This window comes from Amphibalanus amphitrite, unplaced genomic scaffold, assembly GCF_019059575.1.
Source record: "Amphibalanus amphitrite isolate SeventyFive unplaced genomic scaffold, NRLGWU_Aamphi_draft 000651F_arrow, whole genome shotgun sequence".
Lineage (NCBI taxonomy): Eukaryota > Metazoa > Arthropoda > Thecostraca > Balanomorpha > Balanidae > Amphibalanus > Amphibalanus amphitrite.
In genome coordinates this window covers 298,280-315,209 of record NW_024882145.1, presented here as the reverse complement: position 1 = coordinate 315,209, position 16,930 = coordinate 298,280, and the positions used below count along the sequence as shown (strand labels likewise).

Sequence of the window (16,930 nt, the reverse complement as noted above, 5' to 3'; positions counted from 1 at the left end):
TGGGAATTTTGACCCGGGGGGGGGGGGGCAGGCATGGGCCGCGTCATATCTAGACCTTCGAAGCCATCTGTAGTAGCTTCGAGGTCTAGTCAACTTTGTACCCTCACTAACGTTTCTTTGATGAATGAATAGTTGGCTATTAGGTACTCGAAGATCATCGAGCATGTTACCGGTCGAATCATCGTTTTATATTTCACCTCTGGACTCACTGCACATCCTCAGAGAGGATAGCAGATGGATAACAAAAGACGCGACCGATATGGAATCGGACTCACGAGTTACGCTGCGACATCTGTTAGATTGTCATGTGTGACTACTAGCTCCACCTGCGAAACCTAACAGCAAAGGGCGCATGGATGGTGCGATACGCACTTACGCCCATAACGGTGACCAAAGATTACCCAAGCTTTATTGCGCTGATATAAATGACACCTATAAATACACTAAGGAGTTAAGGACACTGGCGTAAGCACCAAAACCCTCACCAAAATACCATTTTATGCTATTGCATGTAAACATCTCGCATCCACTGTTGGCTTGCTCCAATTGCCGTATGACGTTTATGTGCACATTAGTGGTGTCAATCGGAACTTGAATCTTCGGAATTCCGATTTTGTCCAATGTCCAATTCGGAATTCGGTTGGACAATGACAGCAGGCTTTGGATAACTTTGGACAATCGCTTGCTACACCTCAACATTTTTATAAAGTAATCGTGTTTAACATTGATTGGCTATTAGGATGCTCAGCTTTCGATATGATTAACGCTTTTGAGCTGGTGATGGTACATTAAAAGCAAATTAAATAACAACGTTGAGTGTTAACTATTGCGAAGGTGTCGGACATCTTTGGACAAATGGCTGGCTTGAACATTTTTGGACGGGCAATCGACATAAGTATTGGACATTTGACGGACATTGGACAAACGTTTTCTGAAATTGACACCACTAGTGCACATACGGCTTATGGGACAGTGAGATAATGGATAGGCTCGCTGTTGTCACTGACGAGTGTGCGCTGCACACCGCGCACTGTGCCGCCATCCTGCTGTGACTGAGGGCATGGTTGGTACGATAGCACAGCTAACACTTCACTCGCAGTCTGTGAGTTCATGAGTCGTTGTAACACACTCGGACGATGTGGGTCTTCTGGTAGTTCCCTCAGAAGCACGTGAGTCAATGAGTTGCAAGAGCTCCCACGGCAGTCTCATAATGAAGTTTTCGCTTTGCGGCCCAATCACGGAATCTGAGTCTCGTCCTACTCTTCCTACGGGGTATCATCACATATCGTCCCCATGATCACCACTGCTGTCCAAGTCAGCGAAGACGCAGCACATTCCAAAACGGCATCATGACACGCACCAGTCCTAAACACGCATCAGGCTGGCCGAGGGCTATCACATTTCGTCACACGATCGCACTCATACGCTCAGTATTTCGTTCTACAGGACAGCACCGCACTGGTAGTTCTGGATGGACGGTAGAGTACACTGGAGTCTGGATCCAGACAGGCACACTACCCGAGGTAGCTGAGGAGGATGATGACCAATATGACGATGATGACGGCCACCAGAATCCCGCATACGATCCGCATCTTCCGGCCTCGCTGCTGCTTTTTCAGCGCTCCGTGAAGCTGCTTGGCACCTCCTTCTGCTTTCGCAGCCGTCTGGAACGTCTGTGGAAATAACGAGCTTTAGTTAGCCATTTAACTACGAAATATGTATACGCATTACGCTCACATAAACATCATGCCACGACTAGTGTATATGTAGGTATCTATACCTACATATATAGCCATTACATAATTCATTAAGAGCTGCTGACAACAAATGAACTATCAAATTTACCTTACGTCATGTTCGACTTTCGAGGCAAACAAAGTTAAGTTATCACAACAAATAGATAGAGCGACGCGACTCATAACCCTAATAGGTACTATGTTTAGGTACATTTAAAGAAAAATGGCGTATCATTCACTTTGACTTCATTCGTTGATCTGTAACTTAAGTTCACGCTGCTGCGCAAAACTCGGGTAAGCGGTTAATTCGGGAAGCGGTTTTATAACTTTTAGGGCAAGTGAAACGGGGAAATTGAGAACACAGCTCTAGTCGCGAGTAACTAAAAGAAATTTGGAGACAGCGACACAGTTCAACTGTCGTCATTACAATTTACAGCACGTTTGCTGCGTCTGAAGCGATATTGCCCTACAATGCTCAGTAACTGTTCTCATTGCATTTCGTCCATAAATGGCAGTAGCAAAACGCCTGGTGAGTGATACACTGTCGCAATAATGACATATTCGCGTTGCGCCCCTGGATGGCAGTAGCAGGACGCCTGCAGATATACTGTGCCGCAATGAACTATGTATACCTGCACGTTTCGCCGCTAGATGGCAGTAGCAGAGCGCCTGCAGATATACTGTGCCGCAATGAACTAGTTATGCTTGCACCTTTCGCCCCTAGATGGCAGTAGCAGAGCGCCTGCAGATATACTGTGCCGCAATGAGCTATACCTGCACGTTTCGCCCCTAGATGGCAGTAGCAGGACGCCTGCAGATATACTGTGCCGCAGTAATCTACATATACCTGCACGTTTCGCCCCTAGATGGCAGTAGCAGAACGCCTGCAGATATACTGTGCCGCAATGAACTAAACCTGCACCTTTCGCCCCTAGATGGCAGTAGCAGGACGCCTGCAGATATACTGTCCCGCAATGTCCTATCCCCGGACGTGCTATAAATATGTATGTACAGTAGGTCTACTAAAAAAGTCCCCCGCTCCAGAGGCGGCCGGCCGGCCGAACCCCCGGATTCCAGCCCCGACTCTATTGCGCAGGCCGCGGCAGCGACACGGGTCAGGTCGCGGCGCCCGGCGAGTGGGTCAGTTGGCGGCGGCCGGCCGTGGAGTGAGGACGCCGTGTGTGGGGCGCAGAGATGCCGCGGTGCAGAGGGGAAGATAATGACTCTGCACGATGCCGGAAATGATGCCTTTGTGATCTAAATTAAACACCTGCAGTGCATATCCTCCCTTGCCCCATTCCGATTTTATCATAATCCTTCAATAATCCGTAATGGCCATTCAACGCAAGCAAGCAAACAAAACAACCCGTTTAGTGGCGACATCATCTCGGATAAAAAAGCGACAGTGATGAATAGACTTAGCGCGAGGGCAAATCGAGGGGTATAACTATATGTATCACATACCGATTATTTTATTCCCATCTAGCGACTTAAGATTAAGGATCTTGTCCAATAAGTCAGCGGCCGTTCTAGACACAGATAAATGCTTTGTTTTCGGTCGCATAATCATCTGCAATAATTCGAAGCGAGGTTTAACCCTCGCCGGCCGAGAAGAAGTGGCGGCCATGTATTTTTTTGCGGTAGCTCAAAGCACGCCATCAATGGACTTTGCAAGACTTGCCGAATCAAATGTTATGCAACATGTCCTCCTTTCAACAGCTTCGTGACCTGCGTTGCCATAACATGACATTGACCTGAGGTAAACATCCTAAATTGCTTCACCTAAACAAAAAAGCATATAAATCGACGCGTCTGAGAACAGAAAACACGATTATATCGAAATGACGATAACGCGTTAAGTTATTTACCAAAAACCGATCAAATGCTTTGGGGCCCTTGACCTGCCCTAAGAGGTCACTGATATTTTAAAATGGGGTACTAGTCGCTGCGTCACGTAACGACGCAAACGCTCGTTTTTTCCGCGAGGCTCTAGCAGCTAGCTCAATTATAGGAGCTAAACATGGGGTCGGGGAATCGCTCCCTCCTCACTCACTATTTGGCCGGGATAGTGTTTGCAATTATTGTTAAAATCTAGCATTTTAAGATTTCAAATGGCCCATTTTTTCCCGCCCAAGTCTTTAAATTCAGGGTCAAAACACCAGGTCACGTCAAGTGACCTTACCTCAAGGAAAGTTCCTGTGCTCATCATATCTAAATACACCGACTAACCGACCGCTTCAGAACTTTCAGCGATTTTAACCCACGCCCCGTAGGGGGGCCGAAACGCTCCCCCCCTGTCCTTTTTCCGTCGATAGCTCCTAAACGACTGGAGATATCGCCACTGAACTTTCAGGACCCCTCCGGGCATCAATTTTACACATTGTGACCAAAATTTTCCAGAGGCTATGATAGGTTGGCCACAAATGACGTCACAATGACGTCATGTTCTGCCATTTTCGACCGAAAAAAGACCTTCGCGAGAAGAGCTGTCAGGCCTACAGCTTTGAAGATACAGAAAAATGATCAAGATATAAAAGGTGTAGAATCGACAGGGCTACAAAATTGCTATCTCGGATTTTTGAAACTTTTCAGTTTTGACCCCCAAAAATAAAAAACCCATTTTTTGTATATATTAGCCAAAAAATCCAAAAAGTTTATGAGTTTCGAAAAACCGGAATATATGTGATAGCACCTACCGTTTTCTATATACATACTAAATTTCAGATCGATATCTCGTTTTTTGCGAAGTTATAGCGAAAAAAAAAACTGTTCAAAAATGATGACGTCAAATTTTCAAACTCAATTTTTGGCAATTCTAGACATCTTAGGGCAAAACAAAGACCACCATTGGACTCCCCGTGACGAGCTGTATCGAATTGATACTCATTTTATGCAAAATATCAACTTTGAAATTTGACCTAATTTGACCTGACCTTGACCTGAACTTTACCAAAACGTGACCTAAGCTGGCCCCAAAGGCTGCCTGACCCACATTTTAGCATTTGTCATGTAAAATGGACCATAAAACATGTATCACACGACACTTTCATATTGTGACCCCCAGTGACCTGACCTCTGTGACCTGACCTGGTATCAATGACCTAAGATAGCGAAGTTTGTGTTTGACGAACAATGTACCATCGATGATTTTCAATAACTTACCAATTTACTCGATTTCACAACACATTTCTTGAAATGCCTGTGAATGGTGAAAATCCGACCTTTGACCTGACCTGTGACGTCACCGGTTTGACCTAGGCCAATGAAAGTTGGTCACAAGGTAGTTCCCTCTTGGGGCTATCGAACACCGTTTGAATTTTGAAAATCGGCCGGTAAGTTTCCGAGATCTTAGGGGGAGGGGCCGAAACGACCCCCCCCCCCCTACGGGTGGTATAGGGTCCGCCGGTAGCCCTACGGGGCGCGGGTTAATGGGCAACAGTATATGTATTTGAAACGTTTATTTTGCATGTTTGACATTGTTGACAGAAAGGCCGGGTCAATTTCGAGATCACTCAAGTCAATGGGAGAAAATTGAACTGCGCTTTTTTGGACGGAACGCATAACAAACACTCTGAGAACATGTGGTGCTTACTGCTTGATGAGATACAATACCGAATGAGAAAATTGTTTGTTTTGTTGGGGGCCATCTTTTTCGGTCTGAAAAGGCCCTTGCAGAGCTATGACATAACTATGCTCTGGTGTAGTAATTGGGTTGTGCGAGCCAGCGACAGTGATCTGCGGAAGCGAGACTGTTCCCGTGGGACGATTGCCCTGTCGGGACGGTCCAGCCGTCTCCCAAACGGTCACCCGAAAAGGATTATGTGTCCTGGAATGGATCCGACATCAACTACAGGTTGGCTGGTGGGGTGACCTCCAGTTCAGAGAGGGAAACATGAAGACTAGGGGCGATGCGGATTGGTTTTTCCTGAGGATAGCGAGGACGGAAGGAATCTAGCACCCTTGACCCTTCCTTATACTGAATGTATCTCAGGCTGTTAAATCTCCTAAGCGTTTTTTCTCGACATCGTCAAGGTGTCATTAACACAAATATGAAATCCGGGAGGGTAAATCAAATATAGAAATTGTGGCCAACAGAACATTATCAGTTGCGTTCAACATACTCATAAGCATGTTCACGCACCCAGCTTACATATGAGCCATGTAATAATTATTTTTGATAGACATGCTTAAGTTATGAAATCATCTGAAGTGTTTGTAAAGTTCCACGATACGGATCTAATATCCTGCTATGCATTATGACCATTTCTGGTCAGGTCATGTCTTTGAACATAGGCCAAATTTTTCAAATGACCTTTAAAGATCAACTTTTGATTCATTCGAAGCGTTTTGATAAGAGGAACACGAGGCTGGTAAAATTAATTTCATGCAAGTTTTAAGCTAAAAACTTTTAAGTGCTTGTGGAAAAGCAATTGGTTTTCTCATAATACCGATGGTGGCAGTTGTTGTTATTTACATGCTAAGCCGTTGACCTTAGTTAAATCTGGCAATATTATTCAGACATAGCGGTAAACGAGCTGATTGTTGTGTTAGGTTAGGCTCTTTCAGTCGATTTCAGAGTGGGAAGGATGATAGGAATTAGGGGGAGACAGGGGACCTGGGCGGGAGTCCTGGACCTCATGCTCCGCTGGGGCCGAGCCCATCACGTGGGTTGGATTGCCCTGACACATGAATAGCCCTGGGCGGTGTTTCACGGCCCCGCGCTGCAGCACGCTGCGCTGCGCTGCTGCATTGTTGCGGCGGTTGATATGAATTCGGCTCCACGCTAGCGTTGCAAGCTTCCGAGTCTGTTGATGTTCCCATGGAAATTGGAAACCTAATGCACCGGTGCGCGCAACGCACCCTGTCTAAGCAAAATTTTATGATCGATGACCTCTAGTGACATGACCTCTGGCTACGACCCGATCCAAATTTGATTGAAGAATTTTTGGTCTTCTTTTTGCTTCCTTTGACGCTACTTCGAATACCAATTAGATGCCCAAAGCTGAGTTATAAGAATGATGCTCAATCCCCATTTCCCCTCCAACAGGGCGTGAGAGTCTACGCATTCCTGTGGGGCTAACAATGACTATCTCATAATCATTGTGGTCATGAACATCTACTGCCATTCTTTAACACCGGTTTCGCTGCGCTGAGCGGTGGCCGTCCCGTTTGTTGGATTCTACAGCTGGCTGGCGGAAAGCGTTACCGGCCGCCCGTCCACCGCCCGCGGCCGGACCGAGCGGTCCCGCTGACCCTACCTGACCTGAGCGCGGCGCGATATGGGGCAGGCAGACGGGGGTTCGGCTCAGCGAAGGCAGCGCCCACTGGTGCTGGGGACTTTTTTAATAGACCTACTGTACATACCTACGGTAATGCAGGACTGAGCACTAGCCTAGCCAAGGAAACAAAAATGTTGATCGGGAAGCGTCGCATGTCATGGAATCGGTAATGGGCGTGCTAATAATGACAATGGAGTCACATCCGTCCGTCGTTTCCCTCCTCAGGATACTGAAATGCTTCTCCTCCACGATGCAACCACCACTCCGGGCTGGACAATATAGCTTAGTACACGAGCGTTTCTAAAATTTCATTTTGTGACCGAGACGCAGTCGAGGTCACAAAATGAAAATTTAGAAACGCGCAACTTTTCTAAGCAACTTTATCTCATGTGGGCTGCTCCCTCGGAGTGGCACTGCTGCTCCCGAGGGAGCACACCCGTAGCCGGGTGCAATGAGTACCTTGGGGCTGGTGGCCTGTCCTCTGGACGGGCTCAGCCCCGGCGACTCACTATAGGTGCCTGCCCAGACCAATGTCTCCCCCTAATTCCTATTATCCTCCCGGCTCTGAAATGGTCTCATTGAACCGAAAGGGCCTAACCCAACAAAACAAACAAGACAATGGAGTGAGACGCGGGTTAAAAATGAAACTGGTCGTAACCTGCCAATAAATATTTTACAAATGAATGAACACTAAAAAATAGCATGCAACAGCATTCAATCACAAAGAGATCCAGAGATAGTGAACTGCTCAGTAAAAAAGGTTACCAGTGCCGAGTTAAAGGATAACTACCATCTGTGCAGTGTGCACCGTGTTCTCACATTTTCCTCGATGCGGTCGACCATCTCGCCCTGCTGCTGCACCAGTAGCGACAGCTGGAGGAACATCTCGTGCAGCTGCTGTATGGACATCTCCAGTGCGCGGATCTGCTCGTACCGCTCCTCGGCTTCGTTCAGTTCTGCACGCGCTGTCTCCACGCGCATCAGAATGCCTGCAGGGGGAGGTAGGGTGGTGGAAAATAACAAACCATGTAGTGGGCTGTGGGCTAAACTGCACCATTTCTCTGCAGTCTGCTTGCCTGAAGCAAATATGAAATTACAAATTTAAATACGAATCACCAAATATAGCGCTAGAAAATGCTTACACTTTACAGTTAAAACTACTTGAGACCGGAGACGTAAACTTTCTATGCACCAATCGCACCGCCTCCAACCAAAACGGAAAGTAGGACAGATGTCTCGGACCTCAAACCATATCATACACGTTATAATAGTTTGAAACGATTCGCAAGAATCATAGACACCTTTTTACGCTTAATAAATGTGTCTTATGATGTGATTTCATAAGTCTACATCATAGCCCTCAATGGTTAAACCATGCTGTAAGAATCACAGCCGCGTGTGGGTGAGCAAAAGTCGTACTTTCGTTGAAGATCTGGGCGTCGCCTCGGTCTATCAAGTTCTCCAGTTCGTCGTCGTCCATGTCGGCGCCCGTGATCTGCAGTTGCCGCTTCAGGTGATCCTTCTTCCTGGCCGCACAAAAACAAATAGGACGTGGAGTGACAACTGGGAGTGGGCCCTCATCGAAGGCAACGGGACTGACATAGCAGCTTATATAGGGCGGCGTAACAGGTAACAGAGTCGGGGTAATATATCACAAAAAGAAGATTCGCAAGTCGAAAGATTTGTGCATACCCACTTTGTTTTTCATTATCTTTCTATTGATTATAAGCAAAGGCTATATCATCATTCACACCATAACTATATTAACCATGCTCATCACAGCCATCAATCATATATATGTTATCATTCAATGAGAGCCAAATGAAGCAAACGCGCGTCTCACGCGTGCATACTTTGCCCTGAAGTTCATCTCCTCCTCGTTGAAACGTTGGACGACAGTGAGCAGCTGGGTGCGAAAACCGTTCACCTGGTTCTGCAGCATCTTGGCCTGGGTCGCCGTCAGCTCCGGCAGGGACTCCGTCAGCTGGTGGAAGGACCGGTGACGTCACTATTATGCAGTCGTCGTATGCAGGATTGTTTACATGTCGCTGTTAAAAGCAGTCGGATGTAACTTTGATTTAACTGACAGGCATTGTCAGCGCACTTAGATTACAAATGTTCAGTGATTTAGAAAAGCGTGCAAAACGGGATCTTCCTGATTTTAGCATCTCATGAGGGCTTGGTTTGTGCATCAGTTTTGCTCGCTCCATCTAATGCTGCCGGAAGCAAGGTTATATGCCATGCCATCTAAGGGACTACGGCCTACTCGAGTCACATAAGACATCCCTATTCTTTTGACAGGTGCTGAGAACGTTATTAAGCATTTCCCTCTTCGATTCCATTTCCCTGTTGCCCCAGTCATTCAAAGTGGTCAGTCTCATGCGCGCGGTGTCCGATTCGAACGATCACGAAATCTTATCTGTATCTCAGTACAACTGCTCGTGTTTGAAGTGGCATTCCACCCGTATCATACTTGCACTGCACTGTTGAGGCTCTGGCAAATTCCTCATAATTTTACGATAATACAAGCCATGGATGGCCCACGTGGAAGTCAAGGCCAGGCATCCATGGCCTGGCAGACAAGGTAGCGACCGAAACAGCCAACCAAGCATGCCTGCATTCATCTCATGACTCACGACCCACGAAAAAGCAACATCCTAGCTCACCTTCTTCTGGAGTCTGTCCAGCTTGGTCTTGATCCGGCTGATGTTGGCGAGGGCGGCCGCGGCGCTGTCCTGGGTCTGTTGCCAGGCCTGCTCCTGGTGTCTCGGTGAGTTCAGCTGACGACACTGCTGCCTGCTGACCTCGTCCACAGCGGCGCGCGTCTCGGCCAGCGCGGCGCTCAGCTCGGCCAGCTCCTGCTGCAGCTGCTGCACCAGCGGCTGCTCCTGCTGGCCGGCAGCTGCCGCAGCTGTCCCCGCAGCTGTCCCGGCAGCTGCCCCGGCCGGGGCACGGCGGAGGAAGCGCGCCAGCCGGGAGGGACGCGAGACGACCACCACCGGCTGGCCGGCCTCCGGGTCAGAGGAGCTCGCAGGAGCTGCCGGAGGTGCGGGAGCCGCCGGAGCCGCCGGGAGAGGCGCGGGGGTGATGGTTGGAGCATTTCCGGCCCGCTGCTGCAGCTCTAGAAGACGATCTCGAGCCATCGTGACTGATGTCCTGTCAGACTCGGGAAGCAACCAGCAGCCAGCCTAACTGGCCCAGAAGAGGTCACTTGGACTTGAAGAGGTCACTTGAAGCGGTATTTCGAAGCAGTTTTGAACTGGACGCTTGAATAAGTCATTGAAGAGGTCGCTTGAAGATGTCACTTCAAGATGTCACTTGAAAAAATCCCTCGAAGAAATCATTACAATCGAGAGCGTGTCACCAACAGAGCGTGTCAAACCTGACCGGACCCAGCCAGTCAGACCTGATCACAAGGTAAGGTCACGCGGTCAGACACAAGGTCACTTCACGAAGTGACGATATTGTCTCAGGTTGCGACACTAAAGTTGCGTTTTAGTGCCGATTGCAGGACCACTTGATTGCTGGATATGTGTAAAAGACCAGATGTCAGACCGCTGTTTATCAGCTAAGCCTTGCAGCACCACTGGCGCGGCGCCGTTTGGCGGCGTCTGATGTCTGTGGTCGATTCACTGAGACCCAGCGTCGCACCAGCCGGCGCCGCTGACCAAATCACTATCGAGTCACGCCACAATCACTGCCAGCCGCTGACACCGACTCCTGTGACACTGACACTCCGATTGACACAAACAGCTGACACCGACACCAGTGACTCTTCACTTCAATCCAGCGTGGCTTTAGTACACTGTCTTCACGGGTGTCCGCCCCTATCGGCCCACGTCCACCGTCCCGCGAGTGTGCACTGCGATAGGGCGCCTGCCGTCCGCCCGCTCCACTGCCAGAGGCGGCTCCAGCGCCGCAGATTTGGGAGGCGGGCTCTTCGGTGTCCTCCCCGCACCCACCATAGGCAGATCGCCAGAACCGCGCAGAAGACAAACAGCGTCACAGCTGGCAAACACGTGTCGCTGCGGCGCCAGGCGGCCGATCGATTCAGGGGAGGATCGCCAGGTGCCGCGCCGCCGTCGCTCGTGCACCTGGCGGAGCCGGTGACGTCATACACTGCACACTATGACGTCATCGGTGAGTCACGGCGCCGACGACGCCACGGAATGGAATGTGTGATTGTGTGATGGGGATTGTCTACCGTTGTGCTGAGTCACGTGCACCACTCGTGTTAAATTTTCGGTGCCTGAAGAGAGTAAGATGATTGGTGCTCTGGAATTGGCCGGCATTTCATGACACATTAGCTAAAACCACCAACAGGAAAGAGATAGGCATTGGGCATCACTACCAAAATTATGCAACATATTCAGCTAGATAACACTCGCTCGAAGTCAGAAAGGGCAGCAATGAATTAAAAAAGAGGTGGCAGATCGAATTAAATGCGTCATGACTTCCTGACCTATGACCAGCTTCGTGACCTGAGCGACCACCTTGACCCGACCTTGATCTGAGGTCAACACTCTGCTTTGAACTCACCTAAACAAAAAGCATGCCATTCGACGCGCCTGAGCGCGGGTAAAATGATGGTGTCAAGATTGTGGCTATGTGACTATTTATGATGAAATAATTTAACAAAAAGCAAGCCCGTGCCTTGTGATATTTGAGCTGACCTCAGAGGTGACCGGCGAGTTGACCCGAGGACTTATAAATATGAACCAGTCGCTGAGTCGCGTAACGGTGCACAACTTCTTTCAGGTCTAGCTCAATGATAGGCGCAAAACGGTGAGGGAACCCTCATCCGGGGCGTATGTATGTGGAAATAATCGCAAAGCTTTCGCCCAATTCGGGAAGCCCCGCTTAGTTATTCATAACGGTAATGGTCGGAAAAGGTTGATGAGATAAATCCAGTCGGGATTGGATATGACATTCGCAAACCAACAAACAAACAAACAAACAAACAAAAGGTTTACAGGATAAGGTTTACCTTTTGACAAAAGGTCTAAATAAAGAAAAATGTTACGTCTCGCACCACCCCTTTGACCCGGGAAGTGTTGGGCCCTAGCTCTTAAGGCTGAAACAGACTCTTTCCGCGTTCAGGAAATCGCATGCGAGAGCCTTTTTCAAATACATTGTAATTCTTCTCGCATCAATCGCTTGCGGGAGGTGCGTGCGTTTGATGCGAGCGTGCTAGTTCCATGTATTTGAATAGGCTCTCGCATGCGATTTCCTGTCTGCGGAAAGAGTCTGTTTCAGGCTTTAGGAAGCCAGATAGCCGTGTATATGTTACATATATAAGTGATAAGTTTATTTCATTACACAAGGAATCTTGCCGCCGTCGTAGTCTCTTGATCTTTCGAGGGGGTAGCCTCAATGTCACACACCGCCACTAACGGTAAATATGTATAGTGGCTCGAGACCGCTGAACCAGCAACGATGATTCGACAAGACCTCAAATAAACGCTCCGGGAACCGAGGGCGATCGTCTTCACCTCTCGACCCGTTGAGTGGAGCATTTCACGTTCATTGTCACCTTGGTGAGTGCGTGAGTGTGTAAGAGTGTGGGTGTGGGTGTGGGTGTGGGTGTGGGTGTGGGTGTGGATGTGGGCATGGCTGTGAGTGGAGGGATTTTCCGCCGCGGTCAGAGATCGACCAAATCCGGATGAAGCTGACGCTGAATCTCAATGGGGATGTTCGGCTTATTTCCTCACCAGGTGGCAGCACTGCCTTCTTTGGACACAGAAACTGTGGCGGCGAATGCGCCACTGTGTTTTGCACTGTGTGGAGTACGTGCGGTGTCGGTCCGAGGGACTGAATTTCGGTGAATTTGATAGCAATTGATTTGAATTTTGCTTAGATGGGTTGTGAATTTATATTCAGCAAGTGTCACAAACATGGAAAGGCAAGTTTACAAAGGACAGGAGACTTAGAAAGGCTTCAATTGACGTAGCCGAAGAGAGGCGAGAAGCCGAAGATAGACCGACTCCAAACGGTAATTCCATCGATGTATCACGTTTCCCGACATTTTTTTTTTTATGGCGAGCATAACTAAGAGTATAAAATAGTCTAACTTAACTCCTAGCTGGATCTTGTATTGCCCATATGAAGTAATTTACCTGTATAAGTTTAGGTATGGGCATATCATTATAGGAAATTGACCTGCCCTTAGAGAAAGGCATTAAAAGATGATACATGCTGCTGATAATGATTATATAAATTCAATGCATTTTTATAAGATCCATTGCAAGCATTTTAGCAGTGTTCTACTTTGTCTGGTACCAAAGATATTGCATGCAGATAAAGGTTATGATGGAAAAAGACAAATAGGATCTATTTTGACACCAGCAACTAGGAAGTATATGTAATAGAACACTAAGCTACCTACTATTTATGAATTGTTACAAGTATTGATCATCCTACATGGTGTTACAGGTGCCCAGTGCAATCATGCTTCTGGTGCGGAGCTGTCAGGATGGAGTCCGAGGAATCAAGGAAGGCAGAGGACCTGCGTATGAAGGAACCAGCCCTGCGGATGAAGTTCTGAGGTGCATACAGAGGGATCCCACTGAAAGGCCAGGTAGGAGTTGGTGAACAGCTTGTGCACTGCAGTATATCATCCAGAAGTAACTGATAGCCTTTCTTGCAAAATGTTTTTTTTTTTAACTCATCACCACCTAAAGCTACTCATTATTGATATAATATCTTCATTTCATCAAGTAAATAATTGTTTACTCTAAGTTTTGATTCACACTGAAGTGAACACCATTTTAGAATATTCACTCAGCTTTTTTAGCAACTAAATATGGGCAAGTTTTTTGCTGTTTTTTAAAATTAATTTTCACCTTCTAGAACATTTGTATAGGTAACTGCAATAAAAGTGCATTTCAAAATTGCAAATACTTTGTGTAAAGTTCATGGGTCTTGATGATGTCACTGTATCCAGTTCATCATATCAGATTTCAACTTTGCTTAAACTGCAATGTTTTGCTAATTGCTTCAATATATAAAGTCCTTTTATCCATGCATGTTAAACATATGTATCTCATTATGACTTGCCAAGAACTTTTCCTACTGTCTTATGCCATTTTTCATTTATTCACAGGTGCAATGCTGCATTGATAAGATCCAGATTCAAGAGCATGGATGCTACCAGATCCTGTGATTTGAAGTTACCAGTGTCACTGCTGCTACAAATGAGATCAGCAACACTTCCTTTGGTGAAAGTTTAGAGGAGCAAACAGTTGGTGCTCTGTGTAGTCAAGCAGTGGAGTTTTGCACAATCATGAAGTTGATTAAGGTGTCAATTTTTGCTCTGGCTTCTGGGACACCTTGGATCTACATTGCAACCTATGCTAGTGTTCAACATTTTGTGTCATAGTATCACTGATGCAAAGCGTGTTGCATCATACACAAATGAGAGCTAGCAAATTGTCAGATATTTTCTAGTGATAGAGAACTGCATGCCTCAAGCAATTGTTGAAAGTGATAAGTGGTGAATGGTAGGGCTCAGCCACAGCTCAGCTCCTCCCTTCAAAAGCTATCAATCAGCTCTAGAAGAGTAGTCATAGCAATTCTTCATATGTGAAGGCTACTTGCCTGAACAGAACATTGTGGATTTGTTAAAGTACCTCTTTATTACAAGTTTGTGCCCATTACAAGCCAAGCTTAGTTTACTTAGTTTGTTGCAAGTTTTCCAGGCAGCCTTCACACTTGTGTCGCTGAATATTAAACTTTAACTGATAGACCGACGAGATATTGTCCCTTTCGCATCAGATTGTAATCAGTCAGTCGTGTTGGTAGAAGGTATAGTCTGTCTTAAAAGTACCGCGCAAAGTGACAGTGGATCCATCAAGCCTGACCGAGGAAGGGCCTGCTATAATTTGAAAGTCACCGAACCAATTGACCTGGGGAACGGACGAGGATGTCATATAGAGCCACGCAGAAATCGCCGGTGATTCGTTGCCCATCATTACAGAATGAACGCATGCCGGATGAAGGGTTAAGGCAATAGTCTGTACAAACTACAGGGATGTGATTGACTTATCTGGCAGTGACGAGCGCTAGAGGTCAACTTAACCCGCGCCCCACTGGGGTCTCCGTATAACACGCCCTACTGGGGGGGGGGGCTATTCATAGCCCCCCCTGCTAACTCCGAAACTACTGGGCCGATCGTCAAAATTCAAACGGCGTCTGATAGCCCCGGAAAAACTGTCGAGCGAAACCTAATTTCATTGACCTCGAGGTCACCGATGACGTCACAGGTCAGGTCAAAGTAAAAATTATTAGCATTTTGGCTTCTTCACGTTTTGGGCTCTGGCCGCCGTCTTACAAGTCAGAGCAGGCTCATTTTTGGTTCACGCACTCGTGAACAGATACTCTAGATACTCTGAGGGTACCAAACTTGTACTTTGATTTTCAGGTCAAGGTCAGGTCATCACAGGTCACGAAAATATTATATCATGCGTCGGTCACGTGACACATGTTTTATGGTCCATTTAGGCCAAACATTTCGAATTTGATGTCGTCTGTGTCATTCGAGGTCATTTTGAGTCGAATTTAGTTTAGGTCAGGTCACTTTTAGGTCAAAAAAGGTCAAATTTTGAAGTTAAAATTTTTTAACAAAAAAGGTGTCTATTGGATGCAGTTTGAGCTCAGGAACACGATGGTGCTATTTACATTGGCGTACGATGTCAAATACGTGCTGAAAAATTGATTTGAAAAATTAATAATTGTTAATTTTTTGCAATAATGCGTATAACTTGGCCATTTTTGAAGATATTTAGCTAAAACTTGCTAGAGTTAGTCATAATAATGCGTTCTATCATATATATTCCGGTTTTTTTTCGAAAAGTCAAAAACTTTTTGAAAAAAAATGTAAAAATATAAATTTTGAATTTTATTATATAAAATTTTCGAAATTTTCAAAATTTCGAAAATCCGAGATAGCAGTTTGATAGCGCAGTCTATTCTGAGTCCTCTCATGCAAAGAAATTGGATCTAGCTTAAAAACTGAGCTCTTGGGAGCGATTGCCGTGGTTCAATGTTTTGCGTCGAAATCGGCCGAACATGACGTCACTCTGACGTCATTTCCGGCCGACCTATGGTAGGTACGAAGTTCAAATTTTGACACAAGGTGTCAAATTGATGCAGCCGAAGGTACTGAAAGTTTGGCGTCGATACGTCAAGTGGTTTGGAAGTTATTGCAGAAAAACGGGAGGGGGGGCTATAAATAGCCCCCCCCCCCAGTGGGGCGCGGGTTAAGACCGTAGGTATGCGTTCTTGTCATGGAATATGTGCTGTAAATCGATTGTTTCATGCGTGTGAATATATGTCTGAATGTAATAAGGGTTTTAATTTCAACTGTGTAAGTTAAAATATGTGATAACATCGTATCTTTCGTACTCCGTAGCTTTTGGTGACCATTCGATCAGCTCCCTTTCCTTCCGCTTAATGACGATGTAGTAGTTTGCCTTTCACACGCGTCATTGTCTTCCTAATATCGAAAATCAACTGTAGTTACTCATTTTAGCAAAAGGATGAACCTGAAAAAGACATGAAACGCAGTTTCCGTTCGCGGCGCGTCGGCCGCTGTCGCCGTCCGCAGTGTTATCCCTGCCCCGGCCGGCGCCCGGCCGGCGCGTTGTGTCCAAAGCATACCGTGCTGCCACCTGGTGAAACTTTTCGGAACTCTTAGCGCGAACATCCCCATTAGATCATTTTATTCCAGCCATTCATGAAAGATCAAGTTTGGAGTTTGGACCCTCAAATCTCCTTGGCCGGCAGGGAGAAGCGGGTGGTAAGGGTACACCCCAGATGTTTTGATTCGAAGTGGTTCAGAACGTCCTGGACTTGTTGAGCTTAAGATTCACACACCAAAAATGAAAACTAAGGGTATCGAAAGCACCTTAAATATTG

The 16,930-nt window shown here is 46.8% G+C and overlaps 1 protein-coding gene and 1 long non-coding RNA gene across 3 annotated transcripts; one reads left to right on the top strand and one right to left on the bottom strand.

Annotated features, from left to right (window-relative positions):
* Positions 1-166: 166 nt before the first annotated feature.
* On the bottom strand, positions 167-11,002 carry LOC122363988 (syntaxin-1A-like). Its single transcript, XM_043333911.1, has 5 exons — positions 9,682-11,002; positions 8,869-8,999; positions 8,435-8,541; positions 7,835-8,004; positions 167-1,673 (listed from the first exon to the last, which is right to left on the bottom strand). The coding sequence occupies exons 1-5, from the start codon at positions 10,156-10,158 to the stop codon at positions 1,515-1,517; spliced, it is 1,044 nt and encodes a 347-aa protein (XP_043189846.1). The 5' UTR covers positions 10,159-11,002; the 3' UTR covers positions 167-1,514.
* Positions 11,003-12,705: 1,703 nt separating this feature from the next.
* Positions 12,706-14,482, top strand: LOC122364005. 2 transcript variants are annotated; one of them, XR_006253471.1, is made up of 3 exons: positions 12,706-13,007; positions 13,448-13,560; positions 14,118-14,482. It is a non-coding gene; the product is annotated as an uncharacterized LOC122364005 (long non-coding RNA). The 2 variants fall into 2 exon arrangements; XR_006253470.1 differs by having other exon boundaries at positions 13,448-13,592.
* Positions 14,483-16,930: the final 2,448 nt, after the last annotated feature.